The 14,897-nt window shown below is 31.8% G+C and overlaps 1 protein-coding gene across 1 annotated transcript; it reads left to right on the top strand.

Moving 5' to 3' along the window:
- Positions 12,885-14,183, top strand: LOC107619515. The gene has a single exon (XM_016321813.2). It carries the CDS (start codon positions 13,147-13,149, stop codon positions 13,774-13,776), a length of 630 nt encoding a protein of 209 aa, XP_016177299.1. The 5' UTR covers positions 12,885-13,146; the 3' UTR covers positions 13,777-14,183.

Raw genomic sequence — 14,897 nt, forward strand, 5'->3', positions numbered from 1 at the left:
ATCCAACAGAGTTCCTTAACACGCTTAAATTTCCAGGATTTTCACCACACACACTAAGGTTGAAAAAAGGCACTGCAATAATGCTTCTTGAAAATCTAAACCAAGGCTCTGGATTATGCAATGGCACAAGACTAAAAATCACACAGCTTGTAAAATGGTTTATTGAAGGAGAAATTTTGACTGGTTCAAGTGTGGGAGAAAAAGTCCTAATTCCAAGAATTACATTGTCTCGCTCCTTCAGAATCTAAATGGCCATTTGTCTTAAAAAGGAGGCAATATCCCATATCACTATGCTTTGCTATGATAATCAATAAAAGTCAAGGACAATCCCTTCAACATGTTGGGCTATACCTCCCAAAGCAAGTATTTACTCATGGACAACTATACGTCGCCATGTCAAGGGTCACAACTAGAACCGGTCTGCGTATTCTCACCGCTGACGAAGACCAACCAACAGACAACACAATCTTAAATATTGTGTATAAGGAAATTTTGTAGTAGCCTTTCTACAATTTATACAACATTGAGGTAATTTTATATAAGAAATATTAATATAGTTAACCTATCCTTTATCTTTTTATTCATAAACTTATTCTTTACCAGTCGTTTATGCTTGCAGTACTTGATTCCATATCAATGGAATTTCAACAAACTCATGATAATATATCTTTTATAAAGTAAGTCATCTCTTAAATATTGTGAATCAATGAGTAATTTCATACCAAACTCCTTTGAACAAACTTGCGATAATATATTTCTGTATAAGTAATCAGTTTCTTACGTCTAGACTAATGTTTATATTTCTTTCTTTTAAAATCCCTCATACATATTTTCTGTGAAAATGGTTGTATCTACAGGTATAACACGCTTCAGAATAAGGTCGACCTCCACAATGCTCTAACTGGTCCAAAAATTGAATCTCAAGACTTCTTTTTAGACATTGCACATATAAGCATGGGTTGAATTTAAGGATATTTTTTCCTCTTAGCTTTGTATACTTCTAAATTTATTTATATATTATGCTACAGTTTTTTTTTTTTACAAAATTCTTAATCACATAATTTATAAATCCTAAATAGGTCAAAGTTGCATTTAAAAACTTATAATAATTTATTAGTTAGTAAATAAATTTATATCATTATTATTGCATATTACTTCACTAACGACTATAGAAATATATATTTAAATGTGACAATATCAATTATAAATGTAGTAAAATTGAAAAAGAAATAGTGGTATAAATATGTGTATGTATAATCTCCTATTTTGCTTACATTTTTTCTTTTTTTTTTTTCAAAAAAAATAAACATACCTAAATAAAAAATATACGTAATAATGACAATATATTAAAAAGTATATACAAGTAATAAAAAAGTATAAACTATAAGTAATAAGTATATTCAGCGCTGCCATTATTTCAACGAACGTAGATCTCAACTTTGGATCTCTACAATACAAAAAGAGTATCATATAGTCACACCAAGCATCATGTTGTATTTCATTCATGTAGCTAAAGTATTCTAAAACTTTCTAAAGCTTAAATATTTGCAAGGACATCGCTGTATATACCAAACTATTTCGACAAATTCTTATAGTCTAGAAGTTTTCGATTAAGTCCATATAATATACAAATATTTTTCAATCAAGCCTTTTTAGATTAAAAATTTCGAAATCAAATTTGTAACCTATTAAGATATTAAATCTATATCCCTATATTTATTATATCTTACTGTTATAAATAATACAACAAATTTATAACACCAATAATTAATTTATTAATTTCTATAAATTAAATCATTAAATGTAATAAATATCCATATAACAAATGTCATAATAATTTTATTAATCATAATAAATTTTACGTTACAAATATTCAAATTTTATACTATTTGAACTACTTATATAAGTCTCTAATCACTATTCTTTCAGATAACATCAAATGTAGCATAAGAAATTTCTTTCCAAACTACACAACATCTCAAAGTTACTCAATAGAGCATCATTCATTAGACAATCTCACCAAACAAACAAACAATTAGTATATCAAAGTTTGCGTGATTCGTCTATGGAAAACATTAACACCCAAAAATGAAGAGGAGCCTCTTTACTTAGAAATGATTATATTAGATGAAAAGGTACAAAACAAATAGATTTATTGTATTTTTAAATTGAATTTACGAAAAAAATACTTTAATTATTTTATTTTTTATACTTTTTATATTATTTTATAATATTTTTTATATAATTGTATTTTAATATCGTTAAAGTTAAACTTCTTCCAATATGCTATTCATTGTTCCTTTTCTAATAATTTAAAAAAAACATAAACGCAATAATTTTTTTAACTAATTGTTAACAATGATTTACTAACACTGCAGGGAACACATCTTTATGTAATTGTGAAGAAAAATATGATGAACAAATTCAAACATTTGTTACAAGAAGGAAAAGTCTATACTATAAAAAATTTAAAAATAGAAGATGCAAATGATTTGTATAGACCAATTAAAAGTACAATGAAAGCAAATTTTTTATTCACAACTATTGTGAAAGAAATCAAAGATCCAATTTTGAAAATTTTCCAACATTATTTTGAATTTGCATCACTTGAGACATTGTTTGACAGAGTGGGTCAAAGAAAAATTTTAACAGGTAATTTCACTTTATACTATTTCAATTATTCTTATTAAAAATAACTTATTAAAAAAAAATTCTACACATTTTTGTTCTTTTTATTGTAGATATCATTGGAAAATTGCATGCACTAGGAGAAGAAGAACAAGTAGATGTTAAAGGAAAACCCACAAAAATACGAAGAATGGAATTGATACTTAAAGAGTAAAAAAAATATACAACCAATTCATTTTTCATTTAGATATATAGTTATTAACAAAATACTATTAATTTTAGGAACATAGTGTTGAAAGTCACGTTGTAGAGAAATCTCTCCATTCAGATAAATAAAGAAATTACAACACAAATTAAGGGCCAAAAAATTATTGCACTCACATCAACATTGGTTAGTGAATACAAATGTATGATCTTTTTCAAAAAATTTAAATTTATTATTTTTTTAGTTCAAAGAATTATATTTTATATAATACATTAATTGAGACAATTCAACACAATTTTATTTATATAACCTATTATATTATAATATTTTAGGTGATTATTCGGTTAGCACAACTTCGAGTACAAAAATCTACATCAATCCACAAACTGAAGAATTCGCACAGCTGACTTATGGGTATTTCATAACTAATAAGTCTCTCAAAAATTAATTCACTTATTTAATTATTCAATTTAACAAATATAAAAAAAACATAAACAGGACTGATCAACATAAAGAAGTAATGGAGATACCAAGCCAAGACAATGCCAACACAAATCTTCAGAGCAGAATGATTAGAAATCGAATAACTATTCAAGATCTAATAGCCATGCAATGGGAATCTGATGATCAGGTATGGCAAAAAAAACTCACAACATGTATCATACATTCATACTTACTCAAAAACCATATACCTAATGATAACATAAATTGAATATTGGAATAGGAAAAGATCTTCACAATTTTAGCAACTATAAACAAAATTGATGATAAATTTGGATGGAACTATGTTGAATGTGAAAAGTGTCATAAGAAAGCATATAAAAAAGGAGACAACTACATTTGTGGCACATGTAATCAAACACCACAATATCCAACTATAAGGTAACTCTATATATTTTTCATAGTCTCATCTAGCAAATTATTAGTTACTAACCCAATACTTATTTTAGGTTCAGAATTCAATTAAAGATTTCAGATCAAAGTGCTACAACAACTTTTGTATTATTTGATGGCGAAGCAAAAAAATTGTTGGGCACAACTGCTTCAAATTTAATCACACTCCAGAAAAGTCATGATATTGAAGCACTATCCCAATTGAAAAACTTGTGCAACTTCACACTTATTTTTGAAGTCAAACTAAATGACTTTAATCTCAAAAAAGGTTCTCAACAATACACTGTTACCAAGACATTTGTTCCAACTAAAAACACTGAACTGCAATACCCATTACAACAAATAAAACAGGTAATACTGAAAAAATCACTTATTCAAGACATCATTTTTATTTCTAATTTAAATTATTCATTGATTATAGGAATCAACTTTGCCAACACTAATATCATCAGACGAAGATCACATATCCATCAAGAGGTTGAGGAGAAAGAAAACGATACAAATTCAAGACACATCTTCGGAGAAAGAACATACATGCAAAGATGGAGCAAACAACACAAAAGAAAGTGCATACAACTCAACAATTTATAAGGAACATGCTTTCACAAAAACCTACGACAGAAAGAATAAAGCAACAACTCTAACAACAACCAATAAAGAAAAAGGAGGACGAGTGCCACATAAGAAGACTAAGTCCATCAATTAAACCAAATGCAAAAATCAAACCACCAAATATAATTGTCACCTTGCACAATTCCAACATCCAAATACTTTGTACTACAAATTTTTTTAAATAAAGCACCTTTTAAATTTATTTTTAGTTTATACATATTTAATTTAATTCTACAAAATATAGCAATTTTTAATATTTATTATACACAAGCATTAATTTACCGTCCCGCGCATCGCGCGGGTCTCATTCTAGTTAAAACAAAACCTGTCGAATAAAAAAGAACTAGCGGTCAAAGACATTTTCATTTGAATGTGCTTATATATACATACATCCACAAAAATTGAGATCCCCTGTTGAACTAGAGTGAGTATACCATTTCGTTCAATAAAAACAAAAGCTTTATCAAGATGGGAAAATCCAATGACTATCTTGGTAATGTTAATGCAAGGAAGCTTTAGTGGAGTTTCAAAGTTTATGTCATCAGAATATGAAAATTTTCAAACAAGTTTAATAAATAAAAAAAAGGTGCAAAGTATTGAGATAATTCTACAAAATAGTAAAGTGAGCATTTTAACCCTTAATCTGAACAAAAAATACATATGTAAAACATTTTAAAAAAATAAAGAAGAGTGTCTTAGGCATATTATTTTTGTATTTTTGTAAAATATCAGAGAAATAGAATGATTGCTTTAATACCTAAAGTGCTGGTCTACAAATGGAGTGGTGTGATTCTTCAATTTAAAATGTATGTCATGAACAATTTTATTCTTGTGAAGAATATTAAAATAGCACAGACAATCCCAAGCCAGTGAATAGTAATATTTTCACATAAGACAACAGTGAATTATGTGCAAGAACCAAACTTTTTGCTGGAAGCCTTTAGGTTCAAAACTATAGTTGAGCTTTTTAATGCTGATAAGATTCACCAAAGCTATTTGTTTGGTATGTTTCTATTCTAATCGATATAAATAATCTTTCTATTTATCCAGTTCGGATGTTCCGGATATATTGTAATGTTCCTTTTTTTTAAGATATAGTAAAAAAGATCCCGGGGACTTGGTTACTACTAAAGGAAAAGAGACAAAACATTTAGAAGTTGTTTTGGAAGACTTAATGTATTATATAAATTGATTTTGCTATTTTCTGATTACAACTTTTTTGGGTGATTCTTTTTTTCATTTGCAAAACACTTTGTTTGCATTTTTCATTTGGTTTGGTAAATTTTTGTAGGCACAACAAGATTGATTGCATTCTGTTTGAGAAGATAGTTGATCAAATACTTTCATATCTTGAGAATGGAAGGGTGAAACCTGTGATTATTTTATTACAATTCGTCAAGACTATACGGTAGAATAGTACATTCTGTATTATTGTTTTACATTAATTTGTGTTAAGAAAATATTTATCTAAGTATGTTTTTGACCAACATATATAATGCATACTAAAAAATTGTATATCATAATGTCAAAATGCTAAAAAAAAATTTCCGTAGAACTACTGAGGTATCAAAGATTCACATCAATTCACAACTAAAAGAGATTGAGGCTTTTAGAAACAAGTTGGTAGAGTCATAATTCTATTATGTGTTTTTAATGAATGTCATTTTATTATTGTGCTTGATGCTATTTGTAAATGTGTGTAGTTAATTAGCCAAATCTCATCACAAAGCAGATGGCCTGTAATTAATGAGCTAATTCAAGATGATGTGGTAGTAAAAACTATTGAACAGACGCTTAATTATAAAAAGGTAAACACTTTTACCATGTGACGCTACTTTCAAGATATGCGCCATTTAGATTGTTGAAACCATTATTGCTAATAAAGCTGGTAAGAAAGACTGGTATTATAAAGTAAAAACTGTTTGAAGAAAGTAGATACTCCCATTACTTGAACCAATTTTGCACTTGTTTTGCTGAATTTTGATACATTATCTATATATTTTTTCACTCATTATTTTTTTTTATTAAAATTTGTGAATCTGCAACTCAAGTTTTCATGAAATAAGTTCTTAATTCTATCGCATCATTTAGTTGAAAATTTATGTGTTATTTTATATATTAGATACGTTGTCTTCTTCTTATACGTAAATGACATTGTTCATTCTCTTTTGAATTTGTGTACTTATTCTGTCTAATTTCGCTGTGTTATCTAATAAATTTCAGTACTTTTTTTGGCAACAATTCAATCTAATAAGTGTAAACATAAATTTATTAAAATAAATAAAATTATAATACAGTACAGACATATTTATTCAAAAAAATTTATATATTATTAATTTATTATTAAGAAATTACAGTGCTATTATTTTATAATTTTTGCACAATTTAAAACTTCTCATCATCTTCTTTATCTTCTTATTTTTTTCTTTTTTTTTTACCTTTTCATAATTCTTCTTGTTTTAATTTATTAATAAAAAAAATACACAATACTATAAAATCACATAGAGAAAAAAAAATAGCAATAATATTGTGCAGAGAGTGCAACAATAAAAAAAAATGCCAATAAAAAAGAAGGAACTCCAAAAAGAGGGTGTAGACACACTCTTACTAAAAAACAGATTTTTGTTAAATCTAAAAATTAATTTAATTAGATTCAATTACCAAAAATACTTAGATATGTAATAAGACTCTCCTTTCAATTCAAAAAAGAAAAAAAAAAGGACTATATTTTAACTGCTATATTAACGAATTTAAAATTGCACAGCACAACCATAGAAGTACTGAAGTACACAACAGATTGGAAAATGTCAAAAGTGTTGTGATAAGTATAAAAGTTGAGTTGGATGCCCATTAATGTCTAGACGGCTCAGCTTCTCAATGGTAAATGGCATTAAAGAAATGTTAAAAAAGTAAAGTATGTTACCATTATAAATAGCAGAATGTTATTTTACATTCGTACATACAAAAACAACAGCAATATAATAATATTCTCTTTCTTTCTCTTACTATAAACAAATGCTATTATCTCTCTCTCTCTACTTTTTATACTCCTTTCAATCTTTATATATATATTTATGCAATTCTCTCTCTCTTTACTTTTTATACTCCTTTCTATCTTTGTATATATATATATATATATACATTACAACATATAATTTTATTATATATATATAAATTATTATTGAGCTAATTATTTTAATTTTAGAGTCTTCTATTTATACATCTTTATTATATATATATCTTTTATTTTACAACACGTTATCAGCACGAGACTCTGATCAAATTTTTAGGAAAACTCAGGTAACAAATTTTTCATTATGTCGAAACTCTCTCATCTTGAATTCAATGCTCTTGATATATCTGGAAACAATTATTTATCATGGATATTAGATGCTGAAATCCATCTTGATTCAATGGATCTTGGAGATACCATTAAGGCTGAAAATAATGCATCCCAGAAGGATAAAGCCAAAGCGATGATTTTTCTTCGTCGTCACCTTGACGAAGGACTGAAAAATGAATATCTTACATTAAAAGATCCTGCATATCTTTGGAAAGACCTTGAAGAAAGGTATAATCATCAGAAAACGGTAATACTTCCTCAAGCCCGATATGAATGGACGCATTTGCGTTTACAAGATTTTAAATCTATAAATGAATATAATTCTGCAATGTTTTGAATCACCTCACGAATGAAATTGTGTGGGGAAAAAATAACTGATCATGATATGTTGGAGAAAACTTTCTCAACCTTCCATGCCTCGAATGTGCTCCTGCAGCAGCAGTATCGAGAGAAAGGGTTTAAAAAATATTCTGAGTTGATTTCTTGCCTTCTTGTTGCTGAACGCAATAATGAGTTGTTATTAAAAAATCATGAAGCGCGCACAGCTGGCGCTGCCCCATTTCCTGAAGTAAATGTGGCAAATTACCCCAGAAGAGGTAAATGGCAAGGTTTTAATAATAAGAAAAATTATGGAAGGAAAAAGAATTATGTTCAAAAGAGAGGATCTCACCAGAAGTGGGATAAAGAAAGGAATATCGGGCAGAATAAATCAACCGAGGAGAAGTGTTTCCGCTGTGGTGGAAAGGACCATTGGTCACGTACCTGTCGTACCCCAAGGCACCTAGTCGATCTTTACCAGGCATCTTTGAAAAAGAACGACAAAGGAAAGGAAACAAATTTTGTTTCAAATGATGCTGAGAACTCCACCACTCATTATGATGTATCTGATTTCTTTGAGAATTCTGAAGGAAATATTGGTCATTTAATCAATGATGGAATAGTTTAATATGTGGGATTGTGAAGTATATATGTAAATAAATAATGTAAAGAACTTATTGTTAAGTTTTATTTTCTATGTATTTAAGTTTCAAATATGATGTACATAAATAATGAAATATTAATGTTTATGAATTTTGAAATTATTAAATGTGTCAAATTTTTAAAATAAAATTTCAGTATATGACATTATTTTATGTACAGTGTTTCTTAGAAAAATAATTCTGATCAAGTATTCAATTTAACTGTGCATACTACTCATTTTATTATTTTTTGTTTTTGAAGAGAATGGCAAGGATATGTAATGAAGATGTATGCCTTGCGGATAGTGCAAGTTCACACACTATTCTCAAAAGTGATATATATTTTACCCATCTTGTGCCAAAAGAGGAATATGTTAATACTATTATTGGCTCAGGCAATATGATAGAAGGCTCTGGAAGAGCTATAATTTTGTTTTCTGGAGGAACAAAATTTATAATAAATAATGCACTATTATCTACCAAGTCTCTGAGGAACTTGTTGAGTTTCAAAGATATTCGCCGAAATGGATATCATGTTGAGACGATGAATGAGGAAAATCATGAGTATTTATATATCACAACTCATGATTCAAATAAGAAAGTTATATTAGAAAAATTACCCTCACTTTCATCTGGGTTGTATTATACCAAGATTAGTGCAATTGAATCACATGCCACTGTAAACCAGAAGTTTACTAGACCAAATGAATTCAAAACTTGGCACGACCGTTTGGGTCATCCGGGAACAACTATGATGAGGAGAATTATTGAAAACTCTCATGGACATTCACTAAAGAACCAGAAGATTCTTAAAACTAGTGAATTTTGTTGTGCTGCATGTTCTCAAGGGAAGTTAATTTTAAGGCCATCATTAGTAAAAATTGGATTTGAGTCCTCTGAATTCCTAAAAAGGATTCAAGGTGATATATGTGGACCTATTCATCCACCATGTGGATCTTTTAGATATTTTATGGTCCTAATAGACGCATCTTCGAGATGGTCACATGTGTGCTTATTATCTTCTCGCAACTTGGCGTTTGCGAGATTACTAGCTCAAATTATTCGATTAAAAGCACAATTTCCAGAAAATTCAATCAAAGCAATTCGTCTTGATAATGCTGGTGAATTTACTTTCCAAGCTTTTGATGCTTATTGTATGGCTAATGGAATAAGTGTTGAACATCCAGTAGCTTATGTTCACACACAAAATGGGTTACCAGAATCACTTATTAAGCGCCTTCAATTAATTGCTAGACCCTTGCTTATGAGAACAAATCTCCCAACCTCGGTTTGGGGGCATGCTATTTTACATGCCGCAGCACTTATTCGTTTGAGGCCAACGAGTTATCATCAATTCTCTCCTATACAATTAGCTTTTGGCCAGCAGCCAAATGTTTCCCATTTAAGAATATTTGGGTGTGCGATATATGTTCCCATTGCACCACCTAATCGCACCAAAATGGGACCCCAAAGAAAATTGGGAATATATGTTGGATATGATTCTCCCTCTATAGTGAGGTATCTTGAGATACAAACTGGAGATGTATTTAAAGCTCGGTTTGCGGATTGTCATTTTGATGAATCAAAATTTCCAACATTAGGGGGAGAGAATAAGCTTCCTAAAAAGGAGCTTAGCTGGAATGCATCATCATTGATGCATTTAGATCCTCGATCAGGGCAATGTGAACTAGAAGTTCAAAAGATTATACATTTGCAAAGAATAGCAAATGATTTGCCTGATGCATTTTCCGATACAAAGAAGATAACTAAATCTTATATACCAGCGGAAAATGTCCCAATTCGAATTGATGTCCCAGTAGGACAAGTAGCCACTGAAGCAAATTTACGCCAGAAGCGTGGCAGGCCTGTCGGTTCCAAAGACAAAAATCCTCGAAAGAGAAAAGAGGTAAATAATATTCCTATTGAAAAAGACATAGTAGAGACACCTGCAGTTGTCCAAAATTCTGATATAATGCCAGAAGACGTTCAGGTACCTGAAAATTGTGAAAATGACGAGATCTCGATACATTATGTCTTTACAGGAGAGAAATGGGACCGAAATAAGACAATTGTCAATGAAATATTTGCATATAATGTGGCATTGAATATCATGCATGAAAGTAAGGATCTTGAGCTAAGATCAGTCGAAGAATGTCGACAAAGGAATAATTGGCCAAAATGGAAAGAAGCCATGAAGGCTGAATTAGACTCACTTGCAAAACGTGAAGTCTTTGGACCTGTAGTCCGTACACCTGAAGATGTAAAACCTGTTGGATATAGCGCTATTTGGTCAGTTTATCTGCATATCATAAACTGCATATGCATTTAATGGATGTGGTAACAACCTATTTATACGGCTCATTAGATCGGGATATCTATATGAAAGTCCATGAAGGACTAAAGATATCTAAACCATCCAATGAATATTCGCAAGGGTTATACTCAGTTAAATTGCAAAGATCTTTATATGGTCTAAAGCAATCTGGACGAATGTGGTATAATCGTCTTACTGAGTATCTGGCCAAAAACGGATTCAAGAATGATGATATCTGCCCATGTGTTTTCATAAAGAAAACTATATCTGGGTTCATTATAATTGTTGTGTACGTTGATTATTTAAATATCATTGGGACTCCTGAAGAGATTCCAACAATTATAAAAACTCTAAAAGAAGAGTTTGAGATGAAAGATCTTGGAAAGACTAAGTTTTGTCGCGGCCTGCAGATCGAGCATATAAAAGGTGGGATCTTTATTCATCAAACAACATATACAGAAAGGATCTTGAAAAGATTTTATATGAATAAGTCTCATCCATTAAGTACACCAATGATCGTAAGATCTTTGGATGTGAAAAAGGATCAATTCCGTCCTAAAGAAGAAAATGAAGATATCCTTGGTCCTGAAGTACCATATCTTAGTGCCATTGGAGCGCTAATGTATCTTGCTAATAATACGCGACCTGACATATCATTTGCTGTGAATTTACTAGCAAGATATAGTTCCTCTCCAACCAGAAGACATTGGAGTGGAATCAAACAAATCTTTCGATATCTTCATGGGACGGTTGATATGAGTTTGTTTTATCCCTATGGATCCAAGTCACAATTAGTTGGCTATGCAGATGCTGGATACTTGTCTGATCCACATAAAGGGAGATCTCAAACAGGATACCTGTTCACATATGGTGGTACAGCTATATCATGGAGGTCCACAAAACAGACGATAGCAGCAACCTCCTCTAATCATGCTGAAATACTGGCGATTCACGAAGCTAGTCGTGAGTGTTTTTGGCTGAGGAGTCTGATTCAATATATTCTGTCATCATGTGGACTGATTGATCATAAGATAGCTCCAACTGTCCTGTTTGAAGATAATACAGCATGCATTGCCCAACTTAAGGGTGGATACATCAAAGGTGATAGAACAAATCATATTTCTCCCAAATTCTTCTTCACTCATGACCTTTAAAATCAAGGGACAATTGATGTCCAACAGATCCGTTCAAGTGACAATCTGGCAGATTTATTTACAAAGTCACTTTCAAAATCCTCCTTTGAAAGATTGGTACATGAGATTGGGATGCGCCGATTTCGAAATATTAAATGATGTCGATAAGAGGGGGAGACTGTACTCTTTTTTCCTTGGTCAAGTTTTTTTCCCATTGGGTTTTTCTTGACAAGGTTTTTAATGAGGCAGTTTCCATCATAAAGGATATTGTACTATTTTTCCTTCACTAAGGTTTTTTCCCACTGAGTTTTTCTTTAGTAAGATTTTAATGAGGCATAATCCTAAATGGACATCCAAAGGGGGAGTGTTGTGATAAGTATAAAAGTTGAGTTGGATGCCCATTAATGTCTGGGCGGCTCAGCTTCTCAATGGTAAATGTCATTAAAGAAATGTTGAAAAAGTAAAATATGTTACCATTATAAATAGCAGAATGTTGTTTTACATTCGTACATACAAAAACAACAGCAATATAATAATATTCTCTTTCTTTCTCTTACTATAAACAAATGCTATTATCTCTCTCTACTTTATATATATATTTATGCAATTTTCTCTCTCTTTACTTTTTATACTCCTTTCTATCTTTGTATATATATATATACATTACAACATATAATTTTATTATATATATATAAATTATTATTGAGCTAATTATTTTAATTTTAGAGTCTTCTATTTATACATCTTTATTATATATATATCTTTTATTTTACAACAAAAAGCCTTTTATTTTAATTCTTACTATGAAACTGTTAACTGTGTCTAAGTTAGTTAATCTCTATCCTAATCTTTAAGTATTAACAAAAACAGTTGATATTCTTCACATTTCCAATTTCCCCCATTTTCACAAACACATAGACCCTCCCGAATCTTGATTTTCTAGGGTTACCGTTAGAGACCCACTCACTCAACTCAGCTCAGCTCAGCTCAGCTAAGCTCAGCTCAGCTCACTCGCCACCGTACAGACGAGCTCTTCGCCTCCGTCAAATGCTATTCCGATGAACCCTCCTCTGCCGCCACCGTCGTCGTCATGCAACACCTGCGGCGCCTTTATGCGTGGCGGCACCTTCCTCCACAGCCTCAGCTACCAGGCCAGCAGCCGCCGTTACTGCACCGATTGCCTCCTCAAGAAAAACCACGGTCTCTTCTGCCCTATCTGCTTCCAAGTCTACGATAGAACTCTTTCGCCTCACCTCCGCCTCCTCTGCCTCCGCTGCCCCGCCATCGCCCACCGCTCCTGCGTCACCTCCGACAGTGGACGACCATCGGCGTCCTCTTTCAAGTGTCCGGCTTGCTCCGACCCTAACTTCTCGTATTTCAGGCCGAGACGCGAGGGCGAAGAGCTTGATCCGAAGTCTGCCATGGTTCTCGTTGCCGCGGCTCAAATCTCCGCGGAGTCGTTGAGCAAGGCGGCCGCGGCGTCGCGGCTTTACGCGGAACGGCGAGCCATGGAGGCTGCCGCTGCGAAGAATAAGGCTAGGGAGGCGCTGGAAAGCCTTGAGAGCATTGTGGCGTTGGAGAACGAAGAACAGAAGCAGCAGCAGCAGCAGCAGCCGAAGAAGAAGCAGAAGCAGAAGAAGAAAAAGAAGAAAAAGAAGAAGAAGAAGAAGAAGAGAAATGTCGCTTAACCGAAACGGCTCCCCGCAAATTAAAAGCGTACTCTTTGACTTCGCTTTTGCTATGAAATCATTTTGCAAATAAGATAGAAGAAAAGAAAAGAAAAGAAAAAATGATTAGAATTGTTTCTTGTGATCTTAATCATATTGCTGATTCGGCCTAGATACTGTATTGATAACAGGTTTTGATTAGGGGCTAGTTGATCAGCTTTATGATTTATTCTTTGCATCAGTCAGATATTGAAGCTTCGTACAGTTTACTTTGTCTCTTCCTTATTCAAATTCAGTCTTGGCATGTTAAATACATAGATGGCCTTGTTTACTGATTTTTCTCTAATTCTGAATGTGTTTCTTGGTTTATGAGATATCTGGTTGACAATCTCTTTTTACAAATTAATCTGTTACATCAGGGATGTTAACTCCCAACTCATTTGGCTTAATCTTTATAATATTGGTATTGGCTTGAATCAAATGAGTATGTGAATTTGATCATTCCTTTTGAAAGGCTTTTTGGATGCCCAACTTCTTATTTCAGCCTCTTTATGCTGTGCCTTTCTTGTGGTAGGAAGTGGTAATACCCTGTCTCCCTGAACCTGTTTAACTATATGCTTCCTGGTTCAAACTGTTTCATTCAGTCTCTTTTAATAGTACATTCTAGCCTTGCTTGCATGCACCTAATTTGCTATATGCCTTCTCTCCAAATGCTTTGACGCACAGGTCGTGTTTTCAGATTTGTATATTTCCGTCAGTATGAAACAAAGAAAGACTATTGAACTAGTATGCTTAATTAAGATATGTTTTTCGATGTATTTAATGGTTTCATTTTAATCACATTTCTCTTAGCAAGGAAAATGTGGTTGTCCATAAAGCTTGTAACAAAAGTAGCCCATAAGTACTTAGCCTCTATTCTTCTACTCTAGCATATAGCTAGTAGCCAAATAATGGTGCTCTGCTCATGGTTCTTGTGTTTCTTAGTCCAACTTACAATGGGATTTGTATTCTTGCTTAGAACTTACTTGGTTTATGCATACCAGATTTAACTGTTAATTTTAGGTTTCGTTATGAGGATGCCTTACCCTCTTTTATACCATTTACTTCACTCTATGAAACTTTTTTTTTCCTATAGAAAAACG

This window comes from Arachis ipaensis, chromosome B01 (genome assembly GCF_000816755.2).
Source record: "Arachis ipaensis cultivar K30076 chromosome B01, Araip1.1, whole genome shotgun sequence".
Taxonomy (NCBI): Eukaryota; Viridiplantae; Streptophyta; class Magnoliopsida; order Fabales; family Fabaceae; genus Arachis; species Arachis ipaensis.

Coding starts and splice junctions, on each gene's coding strand:
- LOC107619515 (XM_016321813.2), top strand. CDS start 13,147: ATGAACCCTCCTCTGCCGCCACCGTCGTCGTCATGCAACACCTGCGGC.